General features: G+C 42.7%; 1 protein-coding gene across 2 annotated transcripts in view; it reads right to left on the reverse strand.

Moving 5' to 3' along the window:
• The window catches only part of fbln1 (fibulin 1), a 62,908-nt gene extending 51,406 nt beyond the window's left edge, over positions 1 to 11,502 (reverse strand). For both annotated transcript variants that reach the window (XM_080762004.1, XM_080762005.1), the window contains exons 1-2: positions 11,295 to 11,502; positions 2,041 to 2,149 (exon numbers count right to left, since the gene is read on the reverse strand). In XM_080762004.1, the coding sequence (XP_080618130.1) occupies positions 2,041 to 2,149; positions 11,295 to 11,358 (173 nt within the window). In that variant the 5' untranslated portion in view covers positions 11,359 to 11,502. The remainder of the gene's footprint in view (positions 1 to 2,040; positions 2,150 to 11,294) is intronic.
• Between the last annotated feature and the right edge of the window lie 812 nt (positions 11,503 to 12,314).

A 12,314-nucleotide genomic window follows, 5' to 3' on the forward strand; every position in this document is an offset into this window, starting at 1 on the left:
AGTTGCTCAAGTTGAACAGCAGTGTGTCAAGTGTGGTTTTTCTCCGCGGCCTTCCCGCGGCCGACCCCCCCCCCCCCGCCCGCCATAAACGATAAATCGATACGACTTCAACTTTACTGTCTGGCAAGACGACTGGGAAAAATCTCAAGTCGTTAATGCCCTACTCTGTAGTATGATCAAGTAGGGCATTAAATTATTGAAAATATGGAGAGTCGAGATAAGAGGTTTCTGCCCAACAGCAACAATATATTGGCCATCATGCAGCTGACGTGGCCTGATTTTTAACCCTGCTCAAGTAAAATGTTCTCAAATAGAAACTTTAAGCAAATCTAAGTTTTTTTAAATTTACAAAATATCGGTGAAAACAAGGTCTAGGACTCTCCAAAATGGGACCGGCATCAGACAGCTAAAACCTTTCATGGCATGGGTCGACCTATAGTCTACAGTATCTTTCAGAAGAGAGAGAGCATAATGTGTTGGTCCACCTCTGGTTCCAACAAGCCTCTTTTATCAACTCTTACCAGAAATCTCTTTCCACATAAACTCAATCTCATGCTTCAACGTCACGATGCACGAGAGATCGTCTCCTCCGCACAACCATTTAAGGGCAACGTTGCGCTCCTGTTTTCCTTTTCTCTTCTTCTGTCTCCCTCTCTCGTATTTTCCTTTGGTGTCTGAAATAATCCCTCAGATTTCCTGTTATTGCCTCTCTCTATCCTCTCCCACTGTCGCATTTCACCTCAAAGGTATTTCCTGGGTTTGGAAATAGTCAACCACCCCCCAACTCCCCCGCACACCCCCAACCCTGACATATTCAGGATGGCTTATGCTAAATGTGTTTGCCATCACGGTTACAGATTGAGCTAGATTCCATCAGCGTTGTTGTTGGCTGTGTGAACCTGTGGCCGTGCACCTTCTAGGGCCGTGGTTCTGGTGCCAAAGACCACAAGGGGGTATGAGGCCTTGTCTGTTTGGAGATAGTCCAACATTTGTCCAACATGTTGCATAAAATCATAACTTCCCTTTACTCAATGTGATATCAGCCACCCACAATATTGTAGACAGGCTTTTTTGTCAAACGGGAAGTACCGGTATTGTTCCAGGAACCCCCACATTTAACATCCATCTATCCATCCATCTATAGCCGTATTGCGCCGAATATAAAACCACTCTGATTATAAGACGACCCCTATTTTTCAAGACTCATTTGTGGAAAAAGAACATTGAATGTCAAATTGTATAGTCCACCAGCGATTACAATACGACCTTGATTTTTAGGATATTTCCATTGGAGAAAAGAAACAGACAGACACCATCTTCATCTTCATCATCATCATCAGTGCCCCATTCATCTGCGCACCTCTCGTGTGTCATGTATTTATGAAATATATTCAAGGTTTTCTGGAAGAAACTGAAGAAGTATGTAGGCTACTCTATCGCAGGCTTGACCACTTCAAATACTCAAATACCGAAAATAGGCTAGCTTGTAGACAGTTCTGGTGGATATCAGATGGATCGACAAATCATGATGACCGGTTTGAAGATGGTCAGCCAGTCCTCGAGATGTCTGAACTAGCATAGCGGTCCGGGCACCTAAGCTGCTAATTCAGCCTGACAGCGTGTCGCGGGTTCGACTCCCGATCCCGACGACCTTTGCTGCGGGTCACTCCCCATCTCTCTCTCGCCATTTCAATGTCACCACACTGTACACTTTCCAATAAAGGCTGATCGTAAAAATGAAAGAGATGCCTGAACTACAGACACGCACATCGACCCACCCACGCATGCATGCATACCCACACAGACAAAGGATACTACAGTAACACTGTCGGGTGAAAACTATTACTTTTCAGGAAATGAGGAACACATTTTAACACTGCACCTACATATCTCCCTACTCTGAAATGGTTGTCGTCTAATGTGCTGATGGCGTACCATGTAACAGAGCCTGAAGAACACCAAGATCAAATGTGATTTTTTATTTTATAAATGAAATGTTTTCAATATCTCCTCGAGTTGTTGTGCAAGTGAAGATCTTACCTGCAGGTGGTGGATTCAGAGATGAGAGGCAGGGCTGTACAGTCCTGGTTGTCCATGCCACGCTCCCGACCATCCCGACAACACTCATCTATGGACACCTGCTCTGCACCTAGAATAGTAATAAGACCATCATCTTTATTTATAGGGTACCTGTCATACAAAAATGTAGTTCAAAGTGCTTTACATTCAAATTGAAAACACAGGTCAAACAGAGCAAAATTAATGTGGCTCAAGTCACGTTGGAGAAAATCAGATTCCATGTGACTTGCATGTGACCCGTCTGCATTTAGACTTATTTAAACAAATTTGATTTCATTCTGGATGTGGCACAGATCTGATTCAGGCTAGATTTGGCTGCCAGTGTAAATGGGGCCTGAAAGCCATCAACTGAGGCTGCCGCCGCTGCCCGTCTGATATGTGGGGGAGTGTATGTTCCAAATACAACCCTTCCCTTACGGATGGTTCCATAACTTCCATTTGAACACTCTCAAAGTTGACCAAACCTGTAAGAGACTGGATCCAATTAGAATATATTGGCAGTTTGAGCAGTCTTTAGCGATAATATGTTTATTTTATATGGTGGCCTTGAAGTTAGACATTGGGAGTGGGGGTTCAGTCCCCGGCCAGTGAAACAGGACCCATGCCTCCCTGCTTGGCACTCAGTCATGTCCGAGGGCTGTACTTGTACACCATGTCTATCGGTGTATTTGTATACATCAAGTCGCCTCAAAAACAGAAGATAGCACGACTCAAGTAAGTGTATGTGTGTGTGCGCGTGTGCATGTGCGAGCGTGTGTGTGTGTGTGTGTGTGTGTGTGTGTGTGTGTGTGTGTGTGCGCACACGCATATGCGGCATTCACAGGGGGACTCTGACATGGGAGTGTTTGTGTGATCCCTTATCGCACACCCATATGATGTCAACATTACTCTCCTCATGTCAGCTGAGGAGGAGTCCAAAGCTGTTCATATCAGAACCAAACATCTTATAAATTACAGCCATAAATAATCATAAGCACTCACTGCATATCCCCTGACAGTCAGCTGATGATAATTAGGCAAGTCATTGAAATCTAAACTCAAAAACAAATAAACTAGACATCCTGTTAATATTAAGATATGCAATATCGTTATTTCTATATCCTGCTGTAGATCATCGCTTCTCAACGTCGTGTCCGAGGACCATCACGGGTCCAAATGGACCCTTGTGGGTCTGTAACTCTGAGAGAGTGCAAATGGAACCAAAGGGACCTTTACGGGTTAAAAAACACCAAATGGCCAAAGGTTTGTTTCCATTGTGGTCCATTAAACATTAAACACTCAAACAAACTGGACAGACGAATAATTAAACACTGCTGTAAATCAGGGATTTTCAACTGGTGGCCAATGTCTAAGCATTCAGTAATGTAGGAAAGTGAAGACTAGTTGAGAAACAGCACACTAAATTACCTGGTGATCTATGACAAGTTACTGGGAAGTCAATAAATTCCACAGAAAGGAAAGTTTGTTGACCACCAAGTGTCACTGTTGTCACTGCCTACAGTACATACAGCACAAGTACAGTACAGCACCATTCAGTTCAGACGGGTCAGATTTTTGAGCCCTGGACCACTAGCATATTTCAGTTGAATAATGACTGTTAAAGTGCGTTCGTTAAAGTTCCAATTCAATTTTGTACCTCGAAAGGAAACACCTAACAGCCGAGCTAGAAAACACCAAAGACGGCTCGGTTCAATATATTGAACATAATTCCTATTTCCTGGTACTATATAATGTATGAGCAGCAAAATTAGTTCCTATGTCTTTGCAAAGGGCTTGTATATTGTTTTTGGATGAATAAAACCACCGGGGCTCCAAACAAAATGAACGCTGATTGGCTGTCAGGACACGATGTGCGGAGTCGAAAGGTCGCCGAAAGGTCGCTTCAGTCGGATTTTTCCAGCTGAGGCGAAGATACCAGGGGCCGTTTGTTTCGTTTGCGTCGCCTCGTTAACTATCCAGGTTTGTCACTCAGTACCGCAGAGAGACCACAACACAGATAAACTGATATGATGATGCTTTACATTCTCTATTCAACCCCCCCCCCCCCCCCCCCCTCACCCACCCCCTTGTTAAGGGCATGATTTAAATCGTGGTTTCTAGTAAACTATCATGCAACAAATTAAATCAAGCCCTTAACCGTCATTATTTAATTTAAAGCTTTTTGCCCCACACCACGCCCATATCCCCTCCCAACACAGCAGTGGTCTGCACTCCACAGGTTGATTCTTAGTCAGGTTGGTGGTCCCCGTTTCATCTGCAAAACAACTTATATTCCTTTTGCAGTCTGACTCAATGGTGCAGACTGAAAAAGGAATATACTTTTTTTTTGGCTGCACAAGGAATATCATTATTTATCATTTACAGCAAGCATTCTCTTTCAGGGAAGACATTGATTGATGTATCTGTTGTTTGCAGAAAACAAAAGAGACACTTTGACTGGCGTTCGATCCACTGTTGTGGTGCCGGAGAATCTGATTCATGTGGATCAGAGTGCGTGGAACGCCTCGGGTTCTGTAAACAATCAGCTGTCGCAATCACATCAAATGCATTCATACGCATGCTGTGGTTTTAGACCATCTGCCAAATGTCAAAGAGCTTTGGCACACGAGGGAACGCTCGCATTTTTGCAGCCTGAGGCCACAACCCAACTTCTACACGGTCAATTGGTATTTGCGACAAACCCTCCCACAGTAGTGAAAAGTAAGCACATTTACTCAAGGACTATAATTTTAAGGTAACTTTTACTCAAGTATTTCCATTAAAATACTACAATATACTTTTTTCCTCCACTACAATTATTTTATAATGAAGTTACAGTACTTTGTAGATTATTACAAAATATAGGACCAACTAATTACCATGCAAGATCTACTTTATGTTTTGGATATAGCCGAAATAGTACGTTTTTCATGAATTTAGAACACTTTTGAAATGGGGCATTGCGTGATGCCAATGCTTTTGTACTTTTACTCAACACACAATTTTGAAAACGGTTTAGTTGTAACAGAATATTTCTACATTGTGGTATTACTGCTTTTACTTAAAAATCTGAGTACTTCTTCCACAACTACCCTCCGAGAAGAAAGAAGAAAGGCGTCAGGGAATTCAACATTAAATTACAGTGGTGATGCTTTGTAATGGCATATTAATGTTGTCAGTTACTAATCAAATGCTAGGGACTGTTATGAATTGTACGGGGGGGGGGGGGGTAGATGGAAAGAGTCTGCAAGCCTGGATTATTAAAATTATGAAAGGAGGACAAGTGTCAAGATGACTTGTCCTCAACTTTCTCTTGCATAATTCCTCTGAATGTCAACAAAGTACTTTCTGACCACACTTCAAACCCTGGCTTAATGATCAGGCTTTACGGGCTGCACCAAAAGTCTGGCCAAAACTAAAAGAAAGACAGGACTATTGCAAGTAACAGCACTCAAATACTGTCTGAGGGCAGCCGAAATAGAGCTACTGTACATCGGTGTGTAAATGCCCCCCCACAGACTCAATGAATTCCAGTGAAACAGCTCTTTTTTCTTTAGTAACTCTTTTGGTATAAACAACGCTGATTCTGACAATACAGTATACAACGTCACAAAACCCAGTTTGTTTTTAATCAACGGCATGTTGATTTAGCCATTTTATGTGGAAGAAGGAAGGCAGTAGACCCAGACTGGATCCATAGATCTGGATCTTCAGAAAGTAAAATCAACAGACAACAAAAGTCGCTTTAAAACAAACAACGTGTGACTTTGAGAGCCGTTTCATCATACAATGAATGTCAATGTGCCATTTTATTATTATTCATTTATAATCAACTGGGCAACGGAGTGATATTATGTCACCAGTACTTACACTTACTAGGGTTCTCCCGATCCGATCATGTGATCGGAAATCGGGGTCGATCACGTCATTTTCAAATGATCAGAATCTGATCATTTGAAATTATATTGTACTATTGTGATATGGCATAAGTTGTTCTATAATATAAATATCGGGAAAAATCGGTATCGGCAGATACTCAATATCAAAAGATCGGAAACGGAGAGCAAAAACACGTGATCGGGACATCCCTACTTACAGTACTTGCTGTACATCATGACAAGGTACAGTAACTACACAAGCCAAACCTCTACACCCTGATGCTCCATTTGACCATTTCAACTGCAACAGAATCATCTTGACAACGTGCACAATCTGCACATGCCTAAACACATTGAGCTGATGCCATGTGATTGGCTGGGAGTTGATTGCCTTTCTGATACACATACCGGTACTACTAATGTATACGAGATGAATAGTGAAAGAAAGAAAAAATAAACATCTGCTCGGAACTAACTGGTACACAAAATTGGACCTGGGAGGAAAGGATTGACTAGTATGGGCAGAGTGTTTTATTACCAGGCCGGCAGCAACAATAGCTGACTCACTTGTCCGTTTAGGGCCAGACAGGAGCCTCTGGCTGGCATCCCTCCTGGACATTAGATCTCACAGTGACGTTGTTTAGGGCCAGACAGGAGCCTCTGGCTGGCATCCCTCCTGGACATTAGATCTCACAGTGACGTTGTTTAGGGGGGTTGGGGGGGTACACCAGGGGTTCCCCAGCTAAATCCCCGGCCGGGTCATACCAAAAGACTAAAATGGTACCCAATGCTGGCACTCAGCATCAAGTGTTGGATTGGGGGGCAAGTCCCCGCGACATACTATAATCATGTCCAGGGAATGTACCTGTAGAATAGCTCATGTGACATGCTAGCGTCATATGTACTTGTGCATCATGTGACATACTAGCATCATGCCCAGGGGAATGTAGGCATTAAGCCGGCTCACACTACAGATATATGGGCCACATGGCTCTGACTGGAACTGATGGTTCCCAAGGCTACTTAGTTACTTTCAAGTGTAGCCCTAATTATTATTTTAACCAACATCATGTGATACAAAAACAAAATAGTGTGGTAAAATAAAGATGGTTAGGCACATAAACATGCACAACAACACGCTGGTGCGAAAGAGGAATGAATTAGGCCAATACACTGCTGTTCTCTTTCTGTGCTGTTGGGGGTTTTTTTCACCATTACCAGTAACTGACATCTTCTTGCCAAAACACCTTGGAACCCACAGAGAGTAAAAAACAAATACCCTGGATATATCCCAAAGAGGCAGACTGCCAGACCCCTCACACAAACTAACAACACTTTAGATCTCTGTCTGTCTGTCTCAAGTAAAACAGAAATCACGTTTATTTCACTTAAAAACATAATTTCAACGAGTGACATTGCAGTGCAGCAAGGTATAAACTACACTATACCACTGTCCGCCTCTTTGCAAAAAGAGAGGGGGGAAAGCTAAATTGAAAGAACAGAAGTGCCTTAAATCTATTCACTGTTGTTTTATCAGACGAAGCAGAGCCTCGTCTGTCTGTCTGTCTGTCTGTCTGTCTACCAGACAGAATGCATTAACCAATTAAGCCTTTTTTTACATTACCTATTTAAAAATAGCCCAACTATAAGCTCACAGCATGACTTTAAAAAGGCTTAAAACACCGGTTCCCAAACAGTGGGTTGGTAGTCGGTAGTTGGGAGCCATCGTTAGTTCGTGGGCCGTTTTTCAGTGATTGAGATAAATCATTTGGACACCACTGACTTTGAAAAGGGACATTCTGCAGAATGAGTACTTCTACATTTGGTAAGAGTTTTTTAAGAGTTAGGTTCATATTTATAGGAAAATATTCCAATTAGGGTTTAGGTGTTTAGAGAGGGTTTAGAGTTGTACTTGATTATGCTTAGTTGCGCTTCAATGTGGCGCACCACATATAGCTGATCTACAAGCTCCCAACGTGTTGCAGTGTGCGACGCATAGTGAGCTTGTAGATGGGCTATTTTCAATGCCACCCTAAAATGTTGATGTCCTCTCAAGTACAGTAATACAAATGTGTGTATAGTCTTTATGTCTGTGTGATGCATTGTCTGTCTGGACAGGAGAGGAGGCCTGATTCCCATCTCGCTGGATGAGACGGTGCTGGTGGTGTGTGTGTGTGTGTGTGTGTGTGTGTGTGTGTGTGTGTGTGTGTGTGTGTGTGCAGGGGGGGGGGGGTGTCTTGGCAGAGCAGCAGCAGCAGCAGTAGAGCTCTGCTTGCCTCCGTCTAGACGACTCATGTAAACATGTCTTAATGAGGCAGGCAGCGTAGCTCCGCCCCCACACACTCTAAAACCACACATCACAATGGCACTGCACTATTTTTAACTTTTAACAGCCATGTCACCTCTGTTTAAAGGTAGGGTATACAGGGTTTCCTGCAGGGGGAAAAAAACTGAAGGGTTTCTTCAAAACAGCATATTTCAGTGCCATAGTGGTATATATTTCTGATGTTTAGTCTCTGTGGTGTGTAGAGTTCAAAGAGAAGCATATTGCACACACATCTCCAAACAAACATTACAGATGCTGGACAAAAATGTGTACACTTGAGAAGTTGAGACAAGAGAACAGTTTCGCAGCTCCCAGGAATACCTTTATTTAGGACAACGTTTTGACGACCGCTACTGCTATCAGGTCTAACATGAAACAAGCAAGAAGGCGTGCTATATACAAAAACAGAGTGCAGACTCTGCAGAGCCCCTATCATACACAGTTGTTGCACATGTATCTGTTTATATGGTTTTGTATATAGTCTCTGTGGTGTTCCTAGACATAACTGGTCTCTGCCGTAATCCCTGGGTGATTCCCTGAAGTGATTTTGTTGTGGTTGTTAAAACCAAACGTTCTTGTTAAAAAACTAAAAACTATATTATAATAGTAATGGCAAAGAGAACCCCACAGATAATTTATCAGCTTGCATTCAAGTTCAAATTGTGTCTGACCCGTTTTGTTTCATCACTTCTCATTTCACTTGATTATCCTGTATGAGCCCTCTACTGATTAATTGGATGAAATTTGTGTCCACTTGAAAATGTATGTTCTGTTTACTAAATAGCTGGAGACTCTATACACTGTTGCAATAATTAATAGCCCAATAGAGTTATATAACACAACATTTAAGTGACCTTTAAGTCACCTGTGGCAACAGTGATTTAAAGGTCACTTAAATTGTGTTATCAGTACTTTTATCTCGAAGTCTCTTGAAGTCTTGGAAGTATACTAGTATGCCTATCAATCAATCAGTTACTGTTATTTCGACTATGCTTGTACCTCATGATTCACTAACATCACAAATGGCACTACAGATCTCTCAAAACAAACTAATAAGACTAGCTACTACGCCTCACCCCCAGGACTCATATCACCTTCTCCCAGCTCAAATTGCTAGTCTGGCATGGCTGAAGCTAGAGGACAGAGTCCAACATCTCTCAATGGGTCTGGTCTTCACGTAGATACCCAGATCCAGACCGACATTATTGCAGAGATAGATATTCCACTATTACGTTCTTAGTTTACGTATGATTCATGATAACTATTTCTTATGTATATGATGTATTGCCATGTTTTTTTGTTCTTGCTTAATGTAAATCGCTCTGGATTAAGAGCGTCTGCTAAATGCCTAAATTGTAACAACAGAAGAAGATCAACTGACCTTGTTAGCATAACTTTTGACTGCCCTACCTGTACTGTTAACAAGCCTGCTAATAAAGTATTGATTCATCCGATCCATCTATCTATTCCACCTGCACAGGTCTCTACTGTATATCCCTCATGCACATACAGTACATCCCATGTACTTTCTATGTATATGTAATACATGAATATGGTTTATATAGCGTTTTTATCCAAATCGCTTTACATAGATGTGCATTACATTCACACACACATTCATACACCGAGGAAAACCACGCAAGGCACCAACCTGCACATGGGGAGCAATTAGGGGTTCAGAGTCTTGCTCAAGGACAACTCTGATCGAACAGGGAACATCATGGTTCCCATCCGGCTGCTCTCCAGCCACTCTATCCCCGAGAGCCCCTAAAGTGTTATTCATAATATTTCCGGTGGTGAGGTGACCACCGAACTACAACATGACGTCACGGAGCCGCAGTGAAGAGCAAACCACTGCTCTCCCCAGCCCTTGCCTCTGTTTTTACTCACCACCGGAGCGGTGGTCACCTCACCACCGAAAATCCTATGACTATGAATAGGCCTTAACCCGCCCCTAAATGTAGTGTCACTGCATTGTGTCAGCCCAAAGAGACCCCTGGCCAAACTAGGTTATCTTGTGTAGATAAGACGGGTCCCCCCCGGGTGTGGGGGGCAGGGGCCCTCTCATCTACACAAGATACCGAGCAGGGACCCTGCTGTGTGTGAAAACGGCCCCATGTGTGAGTGAGTGTTTGGGGGTCTGGTTTGGGGTCTTATCCCTGGTTTTGGGGTCATGACCTCACAATAACTCATAGGAAACACCCTGACCACCCCACGAGCCATACTATACCATCACATACTTAACCTTTGACCCTGCAAAGCACAGTACAGAGGGAGAGGAGAGGAGAGGGGGCTCTCTCTTACTTTAGTTACTTAAGTGGTTCTCAAAGTGGGGTCCCCATGGGGTGCCTGGGGGGAGGGTGTCCCCCAGACACATTTTCAAAAATCTGTTTAACAACTTTAACCTTTATACTTTGGCTATTTTTCATAGGTCTACAAGTTCACAACAGCTACTAAAATCTCCAAACTTTGAAAACACAAATCATACTGGGGTGCCTTGCACAAAATATTTTCAATTCGGGGTCAATTTGAATTTGGTCAATATCAATTTGGGCAGGGTCCTTGGTCAGGTGAAAAGGTGTGAGCGCCACTGCCACACCACACTGTTTTAACCGATGCACATATAATCATTTCAGTTTCAACACTGTACAAGTATGTCGGAGTGAATGATGATCACTCTTCTCGGGTCCAATTTTACACTAAACTGTAAACACCTGGTTTTTTATAAGACACTGACACTTTCATTTTAAACTGGCCTCGCTATAATTGACCGTATTAACCAGCCTATCAAAGAGAAATGGAAACCAAATAAAAACAAAAACGAAAATCCAAACCGAAAAGCGGCCGTTGTTAACTTGTTTTATGGCATGACAAATCACTCAGTTATCTCTCATTCATTATTTAATTATCTATATGTATCTCTGGCGAAGTATAAAGCTCTACAAAACAATATTCGTTGGGTCAAACATGAACGCAGTAAATAAGCAGATGTTGTCTTCTCTGCGCATTACACAAAAAAGGTAAGAACTTACCTTTCTGTCCGTGTAGAAGTCCCAAAAGAGCGCACAGAAACACCGTTATGATCCAGGGAGCCATTGGAAAGAGGGAGAGATCAGAATGTAAACCCAACACTAGAAGTAGTCCAACAGATTGCTGATATTTTGGGGACTAGGTGTGAATAAACAGCGACTCTCTCACGCTCTGCAGACTGTGTCACTAGCTGCAGCTTCTCCTCAGTGAGTGTGCGCCTGTGATTGAATGAGAGGACTCCACGGAGAGTTCTAATTATGCCTCGGAGAGGAGCGGAGGGGCGGTGCGTGCATGAGCTGAGGGGGCACTAGATGGTTCTCAACCTGTGGGTCGGGAGGAGTCGGGACACAAATCCTTTTTTGTGGAGGGGGGGGGGTCGCAGTTTATGACAGTAAAGTGAAAAAGTATAATAAGGACTTTTAAGACCTTTTGATAATACCCCAAAAAATAATGAAAAGAAAAAGACAATTTTCTGCATCAAGTAGCCTAATCAATACCATTACAGTAAAGTGACAATTTAAGGATCTTTAAGACCTTTTAATACCTAAAAATAAAAGAAATAAAAGTGTGTGTGTGTGTGTGTGTGTGTGTGTGTGTGTGTGTGTGTGTGTGTGTGTGTGTGTGTGTGTGTGTGTGTGTGTGTGTGTGTGTGTGTGTGAGTTTGTTAGGCTGCTCACCAGTGACACTGTCACCCGACCCGGCGGTATTGCTTTTTTACACTCTAGGCCAGGGACATACATAGGGACATAGGGATAGGGACAGCCAGTTATTGGAGGGAAAAATACATATTGTCACAATATTTATGTAGGCTAAGTAGGCTAAGACATGCAAACATGGGAAGCGAACGCAGCTCAAATTGCAACAGCAATTAGAATTAATTACAAATTATTAAGTGTGTGGTACTGTAACATTTGTGAAAACAGGGCCGCCACGAGAAGGCTCAGCACCACTAACCCCCAATTGTATATATATACAATAAATAACGGTGCTAACGTTTTGTAAGCTAATGTTGGACCCAGAGC

The sequence above is a fragment of the Protomyctophum bolini genome (assembly GCF_963924005.1).
Source record: "Protomyctophum bolini genome assembly, chromosome: 4".
Lineage (NCBI taxonomy): Eukaryota > Metazoa > Chordata > Actinopteri > Myctophiformes > Myctophidae > Protomyctophum > Protomyctophum bolini.